This window comes from Salvelinus fontinalis, chromosome 25, assembly GCF_029448725.1.
Source record: "Salvelinus fontinalis isolate EN_2023a chromosome 25, ASM2944872v1, whole genome shotgun sequence".
Classification (NCBI taxonomy): domain Eukaryota; kingdom Metazoa; phylum Chordata; class Actinopteri; order Salmoniformes; family Salmonidae; genus Salvelinus; species Salvelinus fontinalis.
This window is the reverse complement of record NC_074689.1, coordinates 18,025,473-18,043,379: the sequence shown is the minus strand read 5'-3', so window position 1 is coordinate 18,043,379 and position 17,907 is coordinate 18,025,473. Positions and strand designations below refer to the sequence as shown.

Below are 17,907 nucleotides of genomic sequence, written 5' to 3'. Positions count from 1 at the left end.
AAATATCGGATAAACCCCAACCCCACAAAAAAAATAATTACGAATGTGATTTGCATTAGGCTGATTAATAGTTGTAGTATTTTTAATCCATACATTTATTATTACACGGCCACAATCATAATGGGTTTATGTTTTCTTTGTAAATAAAACGTATCGGTTTGCATCCATATTTCTGTACTCGACTATTTTGAACTAGGTGAAAAAACGTATCCAACAATTGGTAATCGATTAGAGTTAGTACAACCAAAATGGCGGACAGAACGCCTGGTGGTACGCAGAAAGCCAACGCAAAGGTGAATTTATTAATCGATGTTTACTTGATGCATTGGGTATTAAATGCTATAAGAACTGTTTATTGTAGTTATAAACGTTATGGTTATGAACGTTGTACAGTTGTTGCCATATGTTCCCATTTATAACTAGTAATTGTGTACGAAAAGAACACGTAGCTAACGCTAACGTTAGCTAAGCCAGGCCCCAATCACCGGTATTTTTCCTGTCCCAAACATTGCAATTATTTCGCCATGTGTTTACATAACTGGCTAATCTAGCTGCTGTATACTGGTAACTAGGATGGCAATTGTTCACATAACTAATTAGTATGTTTGAGTTGGTGTGTGATTTTGGTTGTCGCAACGTGGAATATGAACAGTCACTACTAGCAAGCTACCGTTAGCTAACTCCACCCTGCACGAGTCCTTTGGCTTTGCCGCCTTATGAAGCAGTGGTGAAAAGCAGTCGGACCCACCGTAGGCTTATTGACTGCTAGCTAGGTAGCCAACTATCTCACTGCTAACAGCTACTGGAAAACGAATATCCAATTCAACAACATCCGTAATTAGCAATTGTTCGCTATAGGCTAGCTAACGCACTATTGCAACAAGCTGTCGCCGCTACATCAGGGTGTATTCATTAGTCAAATTCCATTGCAAAGCGTTTTGCAATGGGAACCGTTTACTCTAGGAAGCAAACAAAGCATTGGAAACTGGGAGGGACCTACCTGTATTTGTCCAATAGAAACGGTAGTTTTCGTTGCAAAACATTTTCGCTTTGGAGTTTTGCAACGGAAATTGACTAATGCATATACCCAGTAAATTAGCCAGCTAACTTGGCTGCTTTACAGCTTTGCTTGACGGGTCAGTGTGCTAGTGAAACTAATGCCTTTATTATTGAGATCGCGCTAGCAACCTCAAGGGAAATACAGAAGTTATATTTCTGAATATTGTAACTAACTCGTTAACGTTACTGTGACATTCAAGTTTTGTTTTGTTTAATTTTGTAGGCGCTGCTGGAGAGTAAGTTGAAGTCCTTCAGCATTGGAAAAATGGCCGTGAGTAAGAGGACCCTAAGCAAGAAGGAACAAGAGGATATCAAAAAGAAGGTAAGACTAAATATAAGTGTTACACTGCAGTGGCAAATGCACCTTGCCTTTGAAATGAACATTGTGTTCGTTAGGGCACATGTAACAGTATAACTTTAAACCGTCCCCTCGCCCCGACCCGGGCGCGAACCTGGGACCCTCTGCACACATCAACAACGGTTGCCCACGAAGCACGGTCGTTACCCATCGCTCCACAAAGGTCGCGGCCCTTGCAGAGCAAGGGGCAACCCTACTTAAGTCTCAGAGCAAGTGACGTAACTGATTGAAATGCTACTAGCGCGTAACAGTATAACTTTACGGCCGTCCCCTCGCCCCGACCCGGGCGCGAACCTGGGACCCTCTGCACACATCAACAACGGTTGCCCACGAAGCACGGTCGTTACCCATCGCTCCACAAAGGTCGCGGCCCTTGCAGAGCAAGGGGCAACCCTACTTAAGTCTCAGAGCAAGTGACGTAACTGATTGAAATGCTACTAGCGCGTACCCGCTAACTAGCTAGCCATTTCACATCCGTTACACACACAGTAACAAAATGTTTTGCAACGGAAAATAAAATACATTTCTTATTGGTTTCTTATTATTTTTTTGTTGTCTTATCAAATCGTTTTTTGGGGGGGGCATATACCCATATTTAGCCGATGTTATTGTGGGTGCAGCGAAATACTTGTGTTCCTAGTGCAGTAGTATCTAACAATTCACAACAATACACACAAATCTAAAGTAAAAATAATTTAATGAAGAAATATATAAATATTAGGACGAGCAATGTCGCAGTGGCATTGACTAAAATACAGTAGAATAGAACACACTATATACATATGAAATGAGTAAAGCAGTATGTAAACATGACCCTGATGTTGTGACATGGCTTATGAGAGATGGTGTTGGTCTGGTCCTTGACAGGAGGATGAGCTGGCAGCTGCAGAGATCTATGAAGAGTTCCTGGCTGCGTTCGAGGGAGGAGAGGGAAAGGTCAAGGCCTTCGTCCGAGGGGGTATTGCTAATGCAACTAAAGGTAAATAGAACCATGTCAACCTTCATAAACAGCACAATATTATCAGGGATATGGTTAGCTAGATATTAAATGTTTAGATATGTTGTGTAGTCGGGTTGGGCAGTCAAATGACCAATTTCCGTTGTCCCTGTGTGTGTATGGATAGACAGTTGTAAGCTATTGTATTGTACATTATAGTAAGAAACTACACTAACTTGTGTTGTACTGTGTTTCTTCCTACAGAGGAGGCTGCTTCTGATGACAAGAAGGGCAAGCTGTATAAACCCAAGTCACGCTTCGAAACAGCAGCAGCACCGAAAAGCAGCTTCCTGCCTTTGGAAACCCCTCCGCAGTTTTTAACATTAGATAAAAGACATGTATGTATCATCGCAATCAACATTTATTTTAATGTTGTTAGAGTAAGCAAATAGCTAGTCCTTTTGCCGGCCTCTTACAAAAAGTAATACTTTTTGTTGTTTATCTTCCTTTCAGACACTGAAGAAAACAAATGAAAAGGAAAAGAAGAAGAGTAATCTAGAGCTCTTTAAGGAAGAACTTAAACAGTAAGTCATTTCACATCCCTCATCTTTTGCTCCCTGTACTCAACCTGGACTCGGGGAGACGTAACAGAGTACATATAAATCCGAGACACTCCAATTAGTATAATATCTTAAGAATTGCAAATCGTACAATATATTATGAATTGCAATTCATACAGTGTTTTACAGACTGTAATTCCTACTATATTTTTCGAATGTGCAAAACGTATGATATCTTACACATGATATCTTGTGGCTAACGTTAGTTAGGTGGCTAACGCTAACATTTGTTAGGCAAGGGGTTAAGGTTAGGGGAATGGTTAACTAACATGCTAAGTAGTTGCAAAGTTGCTAAAGTTGACCGTGATGGGATTTGAATACGCAACCTTCGGGTTGCTAGACATTCACGTTATTCGACCACCCATCAACTTTTGCCTTAAGCAGCCTTCTCTTATGTAACCAAACATAACATATCATACTAATTTGAGTGTCCCGGATTTGCCATTATTATGTGGCATCTAGTCTGAGACCAGGCTGATGTACTTGGCATTGCACTGGATTGCATAATCTAATATTATCTGTCTCTCACAGAATACAGGAAGAGCGGGATGAAAGACACAAGATGAAAGGCAGAGTCAGTCGATTTGAACCTCTCTCCGGGATGGAGGGAAAACGCTCCTCATGTAAGTGTCTGCCAGGGTTCGCACCAGGTGCTTGAGGTGCTTAAAGTACTTCAATAAGGCACTCTGAAATTCAGGTACTGGAATACCTTGAAAATCAGACATTTTCTCAAGTTGTGAGTTGGTATTTGACTTAAAATGAGAGGGGAACATGATCAAATGTGTTTATGAAAAATCTTAAATATTTATTGGTCTTCCGAATGAATTTCGAGGCATACTACCAAGTTTTATTTACTCAAGGGTTTCGTGCTGTGGTTGCAAGGTGAGCTCGCTCTTTCCACCCACACTCCCACTCTGCCAGGCAGGTACAGAACTGACTGATTAGGCGCCACCTAACTTCCCATTGAGAGCTAAAATGCTGGGCAGATGTAGATTCAATCCTGACTTTTGTGCATATGGACCACTTTTGGGAACTTTTATTTCAGCTCAGGAAACATGGAACCAACACTTTACACGTTGCGTTTTATATTTCCGTTCAGTATAGATCACCAACTTTTTTACCACTGCATCACTGGACCCAATCAACCCACACTGTGTGAGGTGCAAAACATGCGTCAGTTTGACATTGTGAGCATGGGTGAATCGTCACCGAAGAGCCACATGAAGGGGGAAAGACACAATGCTGCATTCTGCACTGACACCAGTTCTATATTGTGACTTATTCAACCTCCAGAGAGTTTTTGCCAATCGGCGCCCGCAATATTCCGCTTTATCAAGCGGCAGCCGTGCTCCTGTCGTTCACGTGCCGTTTTCCCTCACACACAGCCCTCCCGACCGACGACACTAAAGCTGCCAGTTGGAAGCAAGACGCTTTTTCGTAGCTATTAAGTAGTAGATTCCCAAATGCCCAATAAAAACAGTCATTAAGCTGGAATTATGTAGTGATGCGAATAGGAAATGTGTGTTCACCAGTAGGCATGTCCAAAAACTCTAGTCATCACTACTCAAATTACAAAATCATCAGTACTGACTTACCACTCATGTACACTACCGTTCAAAAGGGAGATTTGTACAGGGTAAAGGGGATCTTGAAGAAGGAAGGCTATCACTCCATTTTGCAATGCCATTTCCTCCTACAACAGGACAATGACCCAAAGCACAGCTCCAAACTATGCAATAACTATTAGGGAAGAAGCAGTCAGCTGTTATTCTGTCTATAATGGAGTGGCCAGCACAGTCACCGGATCTCAACCCTATTGAGCTGTTGTGGGAGCAGCTTGACCGTATGGTACGTAAGAAGTGATCATCAAGCCAATCCAACTTGTGGGAGGTGCTTCAGGAAGCATGGGGTGAAATCTCTTCAGATTACTTCAACAAATTGACATCTAGATTTCCAAAGGTCTGCAAGGCTGTAATTGCTGCACATGGAGGTTTCTGTGATGAAAGCAAAGTTTGAAGGACACTATTTCAATAAAAAAATTATTATTTATAACCTTGTCAACATCTTGACACTATTTCCTAATCATTTTGCAGCTCATTTCATGTATTTTTAAAATGTTTTTTATTTTAATACCCCTTTATTTAACCAGGTAGGCTAGTTGAGAAACATTTCTCATTTACAACTGCGGCCTGGCCAAGATAAAGCAAAGCAGTGCGACACAAACAACAACAGAGTAACACATGGAATAAACAAACATACAGTCAATAACACAAAATAAAAAAGTCTATATACAGTGTGTGGAAATGAGGTAAGATAAGGGAGCTAAGGCAATAAGTAGGTCAGTGGCGAAATAATTACAATTTAGCAATTTAACACTGGAGTGATAGATGTGCAGAAGATGAATGTGCAAGTAGAGATACTGGTGTGCAAAGTATGGGGATGAGGTAGTTGGATGGGCTATTTACAGATGGGGTGCAGTGATCTGTGAGCTGCTCTGACAGCTGGTGCTTAAAGTTAGTGAGGGAGATGTGAGTCTCCAGCTTCAGTGATTTTTGCAGTTCGTTCCAGTCATTGGCAGCAGAGAACTGGAAGGAAAGGCGGCCAAAAGAGAAATGGCTTTGGGGGTGACCAATGAAATATACCTGCTGGAGCGCGTGCTACGGGTGGGTGCTGCTAATGGTGACCAGTGAGCTGAGATAAGGCAGGGCTTTACCTAACAAAGACTTATAGATGACCTGGGGCCAGTGGGTTTGGCGACGAATATGAAGCGAGGGCCAGCCAGCGAGGGCCAGCCAACGAGAGCATACAGGTCGCAGTGGTGGGTAGTATATGGGGCTTTGGTGACAAAAACGGATGGCACTGTAATAGACTGCATCCAATTTGCTGAGTAGTGTGTTGGAGGCTATTTTGTTAATGACATCGCTGAAGTCAAGGATCGGTAGGATAGTTAGTTATACGAGGGTATGTTTGGCAGCATGAGTGAAGGATGCTTTATTGCGAAATAGGAAGCCGATTCTATATTACATTTTGGAGTCAGAACCGTCCAGAATAGTAATGCTGTGCTGGCAGCCATCGGTTGAAGAGCATGCATTTAGTTTTACTTGCATTTAAGAGCAGTTGGAGGCAACGGAATGAGAGTTGTATGGCATTGAAGCTCGTCTCGTGGTTAGTTAACACAGTGTCCAAAGAAGGGCCAGAAGTATACAGAATGGTGTCGTCTGCGTGGAGGTGGATCAGAGAATCACCAGCAGCAAGAGCGACATCATTGATGTATACAGAGAAGAAAGTCGGTCTGAGAATTGAACCCTGTGGCACCGCCATAGATATGTATGTTTTCATGGAAAACAAGGACATTTCTAAGTGACCCCTAACTTTTGAACTGTAGTGTATGTGGTAAATAAGTAGTGAAACAATGTATTATTAAGTAGAACTTGTAAGGTACTGATGAATATTAAGTTGTTTTTTTTTCTCATGAGGTTGTGGTGATATACTGCCATCTGATGGCAACTAGAAACAATGGCAAAATAAGAACTACCGTATTACAAATTGATGTTCCTTGAAAATAAATATTAGTGCTTGGAAATGTCATTGAATTTGACTTGCCCCTGTAGGGAACAAACCCTGGTCTGCTTATTAACTACTGACAGGGCAAGGCTAGTCTGGAATCCAAACTAATTTGCTCGGTTTCAATTGGTCAAACAGAGGATTACATCTTATTCTTCTGTGACCTTTATTTACCTAGGCAAGTCGGTTAAGAACAAATTCTTATTTACAATGACGACCTACTGAGGAACAGTGTCTTAACTGCCTTGTTCAGGGGCAGAACGACATATTTAAACAAAAATTACCTTGTCAGCTCTGGGATTCGATCCAGAAACCTTTTGGTTACTGTCCCAACGCTCTTGGGATATCAGTTAAGATTTCAGGCTAGGAAACTGTTAGACTATCTAAAATACATTAAGACCCGTTGGCTCTTGGACATGCCCCCTTCCTTCCTTCCTACAACTCTCATACTGACTGCTTCAAACCTCCACCCACTCCATTTCCTTTGCCCGGAAACAACATTTATATACTGCCTTTCTGCTTTTTTTAGTGGATGGTTCTTCAAGAAGAAACCGTCCGTCCAGTGGTAATTTGATAAATTTATACAGTGGCTTGCTTTTAATATCTAACATCTCACTAAGATTATATATTCTATAAAAGGCTTCTCTACTCTGCTCTCTCTGCAGTTCTGGATGACGCTGCACCTGGTTCCCATGACGTCGGAGACCCCTCTACAACTAACTTATATCTCGGAAACATCAACCCACAGGTAAACCTTTTAATGGCTCATGAAGGTTTTATATGCTTATTTATGCAATATGTTACATGCCTAATTGCCTATATTAATAGCAAATATCCTACTGATATATTACATTACAATGTAAAATGACACCAATAACAACAAATCCACATGCCCCGCTCCCTCCCTCGGTTGCTGTGTGTAGATGAACGAGGAGATGCTGTGTCAGGAGTTTGGGCGCTATGGCCCTCTGGCCAGCGTGAAGATCATGTGGCCGCGGACAGATGAAGAGAGGGCCAGGGAGAGGAACTGTGGCTTTGTGGCCTTCATGAACCGGAGGGATGCGGAGAGAGCTCTGAAGAACCTCAACGGTATTAAAGCCTTAGTTATCATCATACCACTGACCGACCACAATGCAACTTTACTCACATTACATCAAATAATGTTGTAATGTCAAAAGGTTTTAGTGTTTTTTGTCTAGCTATTCTGCTGCTTGGGCTTTCCTTTTGCTCTCTCTGTGGGACATGAGACTTGTAGAGTTCACCAGCATGTATCACATGTACACTACCGTTCAAAAGTTTGGGATCATTTAGAAATGTCCTGGTTTTTGAAAGAAAATGACATTTTTGTCAATTTTTTAAATAACATCAATTTGATCAGAAATACAGTGTAGACATTGCTAATGTTGTAAATGACTATTGTAGCTGGAAACGGCGAATTTTAAAAAAAAAAAAAAAAAAAAAAAAAAAAAAAAAAATAAAAAAAAAAAAAAAAGAATATCTACAGAGGCCCATTATCAGCAACCATCACTCCTGTGTTCCAATGGCACGTTGTATTAGCATCCTGGAGTCACCTCTTCACTGTTGACGTTGAGACTGGTGTTTTGCAGGTACTATTTAATGAAGCTGCCAGTTGAGGACTTGTGTGTCGTCTGTTTCTCAAACTAGACACTCTAATGTACTTGTCCTCTTGCTCAGTTGTGCACCGGGGCCTCCCACTCCTCTTTCTATTCTGGTTAGAGCCTATTTGCGCTGTTCTGTGAAGGGAGTAGTACACAGCGTTGTACAAGATCTTCAGTTTCTTGGCAATTTCTCGCATGGAATAGCCTTCATTTCTCAGAACAAGAATAGACTGACGAGTTTCAGAAGAAAGTTCTGTGTCTGTCCATTTTGAGCTTGTAATCGAACCCACAAATAATGATCCTCCAGATACTCAACTGGTCTAAAGAAGGCCAGATTTATTGCTTTAATCAGCACATCAGTTTTCAGCTGTGTTAACATAATTGCAAAAGGGTTTTCTAATGATCAATTAGCCTTTTAAAATGATACACTTGGATTAGCTAACACAACGTGCTATTGGAACACAGGAGTGATGGTTGCTGATAATGGGCCTATGAAGATATTCTATAAAATAAAATCGGCCGTTTCCAGCTACAGTAGTCATTTACAACATTAACAATGTCTACACAGTATTTCTGATAAATTTTATGTTATTTTATGGACAAAAAATGTGCTTTTCTTTGAAAAACAAAGACATTTCAAAGTGACCCCAAACTTTTGAACGGTAGTGTATATGTAATGAAAGGGGCTGGTTATTCATCGGCAATGTATTTAGCAGCACAAACTGGTTATAGTCCAAACAGGACATCAATGTTTTATTTTATTTGCAACATCAACATGACATATTGGCATTCTTAGTGTATTCAAAACAGCAACTGATACAGTATAATTGGTAGTAAGATCAGATGAGATGCACAGTAATAAAAGGCAAATAGGCTGCTTGTGGTTTTTTACATTTTTTCACTTTCCAGCGAAGATGATCATGAACTTTGAAATGAAGCTGGGCTGGGGTAAAGGCGTGCCCATCCCCCCTCACCCCATCTACATCCCCCCGTCTATGGTGGAGCACACCCTCCCCCCGCCGCCCTCCGGCCTGCCCTTCAACGCACAGCCCTGCGAGAGGCTGACGAACCCCAACGCCGCCCTGCTCCCTCCGCCCAAGAACAAGGAGGAATTCCACAAGGTAACTCTCCATGTCATGTCTGGGATGCTGCTGTGTACTGTATTAGGCCTGTCAGTTGTACCATGTGTATTTCTTAGGCATAGACCTAGTTTAGGCTATTTGTCATGTAGTGAATATTTTGCTCATATCTTATGCTAGTCATGGGTTTACATTTATTGACCAAACTATGCTAGATTTAGCATTTTGTGAGGTGTGTTTAGTGTATATAAAGAAGCAGTGGTAAGTTGTGTGGGAATTTAAGAACTGTAATCATTTGACCTGAAACTGACAGCAGTAGAGGAAAGTACTTTTTCATATGATGCAGTTTTTAATGCATTTAATATTTTTCACCTGTTGCCTTTTAACAATACTCACATATTCTATGTTTATTATCTGATGTGACTTCATATACAGACTCTGTCGCAAGCCATAGTCAAAGTGGTTATCCCAACAGAAAGGTACATGTTTTTCTTTTTTAAATTGATGTAAAACGTAGAAAAACATCCCATAATGAATAAACCCCAATTTTAAAGTTTGATCAATTGGATCACTGCATGCTACGGGGGGTCGTTCAGTATGGGTGAGCAATGGTTGAGACAAGCAGACGTAGGCTTATAACCCCATCAGGTTCCTGTTAGTAGACTACAAGATACTCATTCCCACAGCCCAGCTTTCTGCTGCCTCACAGTGTCTATGTTTTTCCTTTCACACATTCATTCCAACACTCCCTCCAAACATCAATACAGTCCACGGACCACCATGCCATTACTCGTCTGACGGTATAGAGGACATCAAAGGAATTTTTACCACCACTTGTCAGTCGTCACATGTAGGCTAATAATACCCATGTTATGATGCTAGCTACATAACACAGTCACATGCCATACATACCGTGCTGGCTGTGATTAGGTTGTTTAGACCGGTCTTGCACTCTGACTATTGCTCACTCCCACCGACACGCCCCCTTGGCCTCTGTCACCCAATCACGGGCTCAGCAACACCTGGCCCCAGCTCAGACCTCCAATCCAAACTTCCCGTTAGTCTCAGGGACCTTTTGACATTGGCCTTGGTGAGCAGCACAAGTTGAACTGTCTGCGGCAGCGAGGGACCTGAAAGCATCATGGGATGGATTGGGAAAGTATACAGCATTTTACCCACCATGCATTGGTACGATCGGCTCCAATACTATATGGTAAATGTGATTTGCGTTGTCTACATATAAATGAAAGACATCCTTTGTTGTTGTGTTGTCCCCTTTAGGCTAATTTGTTCAACATGCTCCAATATTAGGTCGCTCTAAAATGTTCCAAAGGAGCTTAGGCCTAATTCCCCCCCATTTGGACATTTTGTGTTTATTCATACATCATTATGTAGTAGAATCATATGACCAGTAGAGAGCCTTTTGTTATTTAGCCTGTTTAGGCCAACAATCCTATAGTGCTTTGGTTCTTCATGAGAGTCAGTCAAGAAGAGTTGTCAGGTTGGCTTTGACAGGCTCTGTATGGGCTGATGCGTCACTCAATACAGAGTCACTCAAACCTCTCTCAAACATGATTTATCTTATCCAGCTTCACTGTCCTCCCTTCCTTATACTCTGTACTGCGGGGAGATGGTAGTTAGCATTGTCTTGACTTACAAAGATCCATACACCATTTTTTTAACTAGTAGAAGTACTAACTAATGTTAGTTTTAGGCAGCTAATGGCTCTTAAAATTGGTGTTAGGTGCTCTTAGCATTTCTGAAATGATATGGTTGGAAACATTTAGGAAGATGTTTCTTCCATCATTCTTACAAATTAAACACTTTAACACATTAGATTAGTTAAGCTTATCAAACACAATGTAGGAAATAGTATAGTAGTAGTTATCAAACACAATGTAGGAAATAGTATAGTAGTAGTTATCAAACACAATGTAGGAAATAGTATAGTAGTTCCATGTGTCTTACACCTTCGTGTGTTGTGTTACTTAGTGTATTTAGGCCCAGAGGCTGTACTAGGTCAGGGCAGCAGACAGACAGGCTTTGCCTTGGGGAGAAGAAGGGTCGCCTGCTCTGAATCCGTTTGTTTTAACTGTGTTTTTCTTCTAGGAATTTGCTCTCTCTCATCCACCGAATGATCGAGTTTGTGGTGCGTGAGGGCCCAATGTTCGAAGCCATGATCATGAATCGAGAGCTCAGCAACCCCATGTACAGGTACGTCTGTCTGTCTGTCTCTGTCAGTCAGTCTGTCTGCATCTTCTCGTCTGTCTGTCTGTCTCTGTCTGTGCACGTGTTTGTGTGATCACTTTTTCAGTTGACAATGTATTGTAGTACAACAAGTTGACTGTCATTGTGTTGCCTCTGTTGGCCAGGTTTCTGTTTGAGAACCAGAGCCCAGCACACGTGTACTACCGCTGGAAACTCTACTCCATACTACAGGTCAGTATGGACCAGCCATTGTCTGGCATCTTTTCCTGCATCACATTCTTAGACCAATTTTATCCTCCCTTTTTTTACTTATTCTTTATCACCTCTTATCTGTCCCCTCTCGTGACTGGTTAGATTGAAAGCAGTATAGATCAAACACGTCTGTCCTCTTAATATTGTCACATTTAGAGGGGGTGGTCTGTGAATGCATTGTTGACATGCTGCTATTTGATAGCCTGAACACATGACAATGGGGCTCCCGAGTGGCGCAGTGGACACTGCATCTCAGTGCAAGAGGCGTCCCTGCAGTACCTGGTTCGAATCCAGGCTGCATCACATCTGGTTGTGATTGGGAGTCCCATAGGCGCACAATTGGCCTAGCGTTGTCCGGGTTTGGCTGGGGTAGCCCGTCATTGTGAATACAAATTTGTTCTTAACCGACTTGCCTAGTTAAATTTAAAAAAAATGTCCTCGTTAGAGAATAAGAAAGTTGTCTAATGTGAATGACATAATAACTTGTCCCCACAGGGAGAAGCACCAACAAAATGGAGGACGGACGACTTCCGCATGTTCAAGAACGGCTCGCTGTGGCGCCCTCCTCCCCTCAATCCCTACCTGCACGGCAACTTTGAGGAGGGGGAGGGGCCTGAGGAGGAAGAGGAGGAGCCTGGGAAGAAAGGCTGCTTAAAAGAAGAGTATGTTCCCTGTTTATAATTTCATTACCATGGTATTAGCTTATGGTTACTGTCACCTAAACACTCTCAAGTCTCTGCGATAGACTAGCATCCTGTCCAGAGGGTTGTACTTGTACATGAAGCTGCCTCACACTACAGAAACAGATGGGCTCCTGTTGGGCCAAGGTTACTAACTTTTACTTTTAACATGATCTATGCTCAACTCGTCTTCTTTCTTATCACGCCTCCCTCCAGAGAGCGTGATCAGCTGGAGGAGATGTTGAGGGCTCTGACTCCTAGAAAGGGGGACATAGCCGAAGCCATGCTGTTCTGTCTGCTGCACGCCGAGGCTGCTGAGGAGATCGTAGAGTGTGTCACAGAGTCCCTCTCCATCCTCAAGACACCACTCCCCAAGAAGGTAAATAAGATAGAAAACAAGTGCCATACTATGTTCTATAGAGAACTTTCTTTCTGCCATGTTGTATTGCATATATATAGTGTATTGTTTTTGTTCTGACCTCATAAAAGGAATTTCCATGTAAATGGCCAATAAATAAAAAGTATTGTATTGTATCACAGTCCAAAACTTAACAAAACCTGCTACTTATCTTTTACCTTCTTGAGTTTGTTGCTTTTGTAGCCGGTTTTGCCTTGTGTTATTTGGTTTTGGAAAGAGCTTTGAGTGGCACGTGTAAATGTGCAGTCAAATAAATTATTTGTATTAATTATTCAGTTATTCCGTTCTATCAGGGAGGACTGGCCAGTTTGTTTGACTGTCTGAAAATAATTCCTTGTTTTTCAGATTGCACGGTTATATCTTGTCTCTGATGTGCTGTACAACTCATCCGCTAAAGTAGCCAATGCATCGTACTACAGAAAATAGTAAGTAGTCGAGTTTGGGTTCAGGGGTTGTGATGTTTGCTTGTGACTGACTGACTCACTCACTGGGTGTAGAGGACCCTGCTTGTTCATGGATTGCGTAACTTTTCAGTATACATTATTTGCATTATTAATGATGTTTTCCTGCATAAGTGAATATGTTAAATTTGTCCCTGACACAGCTTTGAGACCAAGCTTTGCCAGGTCTTCTCAGACCTCAATGCAACGTACAAGACGATACAGGGTCACCTGCAGTCTGAGAACTTTAAGGTATATTCAATTGTATACATTTTCCGATCACAATTTGAATCATGATACCTACCCATATCTTTAAGAAATACACAATTATTTCACAAAGCATCTGAGTAGAAGTCCTGATCTAGGATCCGTCCATACAATCATAGTAATTATGGTCTAAAAGGCTAAACGGATCCTGAATCAGCACGCCTGCTCCGAGATGCTTTGTGTTTAGGGGCTAGGGATTGCTTCTGGACAGGGTATTACCGTTTCACCTGTCTAAAGTTGTATATCCTCTTGTCCAACAGCAACGAGTGATGTCGTGTTTCCGTGCGTGGGAGGACTGGGCCGTGTACCCAGATCCCTTCCTCATCAAGCTGCAGAACATCTTCCTGGGTCTAGTCAACCTATCAGCTGATAAGGAGGCTCCCGCTCCCATCACAGTAGAGGTCAGCGAGCATACTCCCTTTTCTTTTCCGGTCTTTCTCCTGATGCTGCTACCTAACCTTGTTGTTAGATAATGAGTTGAAAATGTGTGATGATTTGTAAATGGTGTGTGTTGATTGGAGAATGTTGTGTGATGGTTGGAGAATGTTGTCATCGTTTGAACATGTGTCATGGATTGAAAATGTTGTCTGAAGGTTTGAGAATGTTGTGATTTGATCATGTTGACAAAGTGTAACATTGCCCACGCAGCACTACTGCCCTAATACATGTTGGAAGCTTATTTTCTGAATATATGTGTATATATATATTCCTAAACCACTCCACTTCTCCTTTCAACAGAAACCATCAGTTGAACACCTGCCCCCTGGTCTACTGGCCCAGCCTGAGCCAGCAGAGGACATCGACGGGGCCCCCATCGGGGAGGATATGGACGGGGCCTCTCTGGAGGACGTGGATGGGGTCCCTATAGGGCTGGATGGAGGGACCATGGTGGACGGAGCCTCCCTAGGCTCTGCCCCCCTAGGCTCTGCCCCCCTTGACGGAGCCCCACTGGGGATGGATGATCTGGACGGAGTGCCCATCAAGGCCCTGGAGGAGGACATAGACGGAGTGCCCTGTGAGTGGCCTTATGACCTCTATACTACCACATCCTCATAGGAATTATTAAAAGGATACTTCTTCCCCCAAATGACCCTAACATATTTGTTTCCGTACCTTGTCAACAGTCTATTGACTAACCCTGACCTTAGAATTGGAGGACATTTTTCTAACCTTGTTCTCCTTGTCTTTTAGTGGATCATGCTGCGGCCAAAGCAGCATCCTTTAAAGTAGCACCTTCAAAATGGGAAGCAGTGGACGAGTCTGAGCTAGAAGCACAGGGTGAGTGAGACCACAACTACAGCTAGTTTCTACCAAGCTAGGATTCCACTTTAAAGTGTCCTAAATCTGTTTCTATGGTTAGTTTCTATCAAGCTACGATTCTGTCCTAATTCTCTGTCTTTTCCTCAGCCGTGACCACCTCTAAATGGGAGATCTTTGAGCAGCCAGAGGAGAAGAAGGACGAGGATGACAGTGATGATGAGGACACCAAGAGTTCCCGGTCAGAAGAGCCTCCGAGTTACCCCAACCCCATCAGAGACGACTTGGACTCCAAGACCAAGCACTCTGAGATGAATGAGGACAGACGCACCAAGCTCCGGGAAATAGAGGTAAACTAGTCAGCATTTTACTGGAATCACAAAGTACACAACAGGTTATTTAGACGTCTGAAAATAACAAGCACAGCTCTGAGTTGTTTGTATATTTTTATTTCTTTGGGCTAAATTGGTTCAAAGAAGTTTGGTTTACTTCGCTTGTTCAATGGCCACACCCTGAAAGTTGATCCTGTCGTATTTACATCTAAATTTTAACATATTTGTTTTATTATATTATAATTTTCTTCCAGGTAAAAGTGATGAAGTTCCAGGATGAGTTGGAGTCTGGGAAAAGGCCCAAGAAGTCTGGCCAGTCTCTCCAAGAGCAGGTGGAAAACTACAGAGAGAAACTCTTACAGAAGGTATTACATACTGACTGTCCTCTTGGTTACTGGAGGAACATGGGGCCTGTACTATTGTTTTCCAACATTAGATTCATTAAGGTCATTGCTATTGACCTTTTATATTCAGCTGTTACAGACGGTACGATATGTGGAACCATGCTGTTTATCTGATGAAATACGGTCATTGCTGTTTACCTCAATATCTAAAGTATCCTCTTGAAAATGTTTTTAAGCTATAAACTTCAGTTTGATTTGATATCACATAACTACCTTGAATACAGTGGAAGTTGTTACTGAGTGGACTATTGTAGCGAAATAACAAAAAATTAAGTGAATTTGGATAATGTTGGTTTACATTCAATAATATAAAGTTGGCGCCTTGTCTTTTTCTTTTGCAGGAAAAAGAAAAGGAGAAACTGGAACGAGAGAAAGAGAGGGAGAAAAAGGACAAGGAGAAAAGCGAAGCTCGCTCTAAAGACATCAAGAAGGAGAAGGAGGAGTCTACTCCGACCAGGAAAGACAGGTTAGTCCCTCATACATTGTGACGCATTCATTAGAGACATGATGGCTGTGTGTGGTTGGATAACAGGGGGAAACTCTGGTAGAGCTGTGTAAATGGGATCCTAGGAAATGACTTAAACAAAGGACTCCAACTCGTGATCAGGTTTAAAGTTCATGCACCCTTGAAATACAGGGGCAGTTTAGGGCTCCTTTAAAAAGAGATTCATGTATCAATGGGATTCACCTAATAAAAACAAGCGTAGACCGTTGTACCATCATCGCTGACAAAAAAATATATTTAATCCGCCGATGTCGTCTCTGACAGGCGTGGCCTGTCTCCTGTGGTTGCTAGGAAACGGCGCCACAGCGGCTCACCCGGCAGCCCCCCACGGAGCAGCAGTAGACGGGTGCGCTCCCCATCCCCCCGCTCTGAGAGGTCAGAACGCCTCTACTCCAAGGACGTAGGGTCATCACGATCCCGCTCCTCCCACAAAGACTCCCCTCGAACCACCATCATCAAGAAGTCCTCTAAAAGGTACTAAATCATCTAGATGTGTTTAAAACATTCTAAAAGTAACATTTCTATACTTTATTTTGATTGACATAGTCTTTGTGGTGGGCTAACTTCCTGTAACTTCCCCAAGACCATTGCAGTTTGGTTGTCCTGGTGTCCCTCTGACTGTCCGGTCTGTGTTTTCTCTCCCCCAGGTCTCCCTCGTTATCCCGCACGCCCAAACGGTCCCGGAGGTCACGCTCCAGAACACCCAAGAAATCCACCAAAAAATCCCGTTCAAAATCACGGTCCCCACACCGGTCCCACAAGAAATCAAAGAAGAGTAAACACTGACAAATCACCCACCCCTCGTTCTGAACCTCCTCCCTCTCCATCCCTCTGCTGTGATGTATAAATAAAAGAATGAACAGTGGCAGCTCAGTTCCCTGCCTGAATGTTCCTGTGAAGAAGAGGATGATTAAGATGAGAAATGGTTATGCACAGGTTGCCATGTTGAGACTCAATGGATCGAGCAATGTTGCCATGCAGGGTCTATTCTAAATGGATCCTTCCGGGTTGCCATGTTGGGTCTAAATGGATCCAGCGATGCTGTTTTATATTGTAAATAAATAAGTGTCCTGTCCACTCCCCCCACCGCCCAATGGGATTCATCCTCGTGGTAGACCACACCTGTACCCAGTGTGAAGATGACTAGTCTTATTTCCATGCTGTAGTTTTCTTTTTTGTAGTTCACAATTAATAAATATGATTCATTATATTATCTTGTTAAACTTTTTGCATTGTAAATCCAAAATGAAAGCTTCAGACAAGCCCTGGAAGTCCTCCCCCTGCTGTTTCAGTCCATTTCCCTCCATTTGGTACCTAATGATCTGTTAAGCACTGGTATTTATTTAACACATGGCTGTAATGGTAGTGAGTCCTACGTTTTCACAGTTGTCAAGCTGTGGTGGAGACGGAGGGAAACTAGAAAACATTTGCGGCTCTGAACTGTACATGACAATACTGAAAATATAGAACCCCAACTGTTTCAAATGTGTCATGGTGAGATTGTCCTTTGTAGAAATAAATGTACTATATGTTTATTGTAACTTAGACTACACATCTTTAAAGCAATAACAACCATTTGGACGTTTGAAATTATGATCACAGTGCATTGAGTTCACTCCATGCTGGGTGTAGAGACCCTAGACCTGTCAGTGGTTCGACTATGGTGGATATATGGACACTCAATCACGTTGAACTTTGAGGGGTTAGATGTCTTGATAAGTTGCCATGGTCAACAAGTAAATTGTATAACTATTATCTACTTTGCTTACACTTGAGCAAACAGAGATATGAGTATTGCTACAGAACTTTTACTAGCCACTAAAACGCATACTTTTTTTTATTATACTACATATCCACTAGATGTCAGTAAGAAGCTTTATAGTTCAGATATCTAGAGACTTGTGAAAA

At 42.2% G+C, this 17,907-nt stretch overlaps 1 protein-coding gene across 3 annotated transcripts; it reads left to right on the top strand.

Moving 5' to 3' along the window:
- The first annotated feature begins 192 nt into the window (after positions 1-192).
- LOC129822924 (U2 snRNP-associated SURP motif-containing protein-like) lies at positions 193-17,540 on the top strand. 3 transcript variants are annotated; one of them, XM_055881478.1, is made up of 25 exons: positions 193-293; positions 1,283-1,381; positions 2,285-2,396; positions 2,619-2,752; positions 2,868-2,938; positions 3,506-3,597; positions 7,068-7,103; positions 7,204-7,286; positions 7,462-7,627; positions 9,067-9,278; positions 9,672-9,715; positions 11,346-11,450; positions 11,609-11,675; positions 12,192-12,358; positions 12,593-12,755; positions 13,140-13,219; positions 13,399-13,486; positions 13,762-13,902; positions 14,240-14,516; positions 14,693-14,779; positions 14,909-15,108; positions 15,345-15,455; positions 15,836-15,960; positions 16,264-16,473; positions 16,647-17,540. In XM_055881478.1, exons 1-25 carry the CDS (start codon positions 249-251, stop codon positions 16,783-16,785), a joined length of 3,054 nt encoding a protein of 1,017 aa, XP_055737453.1. In that variant the 5' UTR covers positions 193-248; the 3' UTR covers positions 16,786-17,540. The 3 variants fall into 3 exon arrangements, with proteins under 3 accessions (XP_055737453.1, XP_055737454.1, XP_055737455.1); XM_055881479.1 differs by lacking the exon at positions 7,068-7,103 and having other exon boundaries at positions 194-293; XM_055881480.1 differs by lacking the exons at positions 193-293; positions 1,283-1,381; positions 2,285-2,396; ... (6 more) ...; positions 9,067-9,278; positions 9,672-9,715 and adding an exon at positions 9,755-10,449.
- The last annotated feature ends 367 nt before the right edge of the window (positions 17,541-17,907 follow it).

Excerpts from the sequence above, each read along its gene's own strand:
- LOC129822924 (XM_055881478.1), top strand. The coding sequence starts at position 249 with ATGGCGGACAGAACGCCTGGTGGTACGCAGAAAGCCAACGCAAAG. Across the intron at positions 1,382-2,284 it reads AAGAGGATATCAAAAAGAAG|GAGGATGAGCTGGCAGCTGC; the intron begins GTAAGACTAAAT and ends GGTCCTTGACAG. Across the intron at positions 15,456-15,835 it reads GAGAGAAACTCTTACAGAAG|GAAAAAGAAAAGGAGAAACT; the intron begins GTATTACATACT and ends TTTCTTTTGCAG.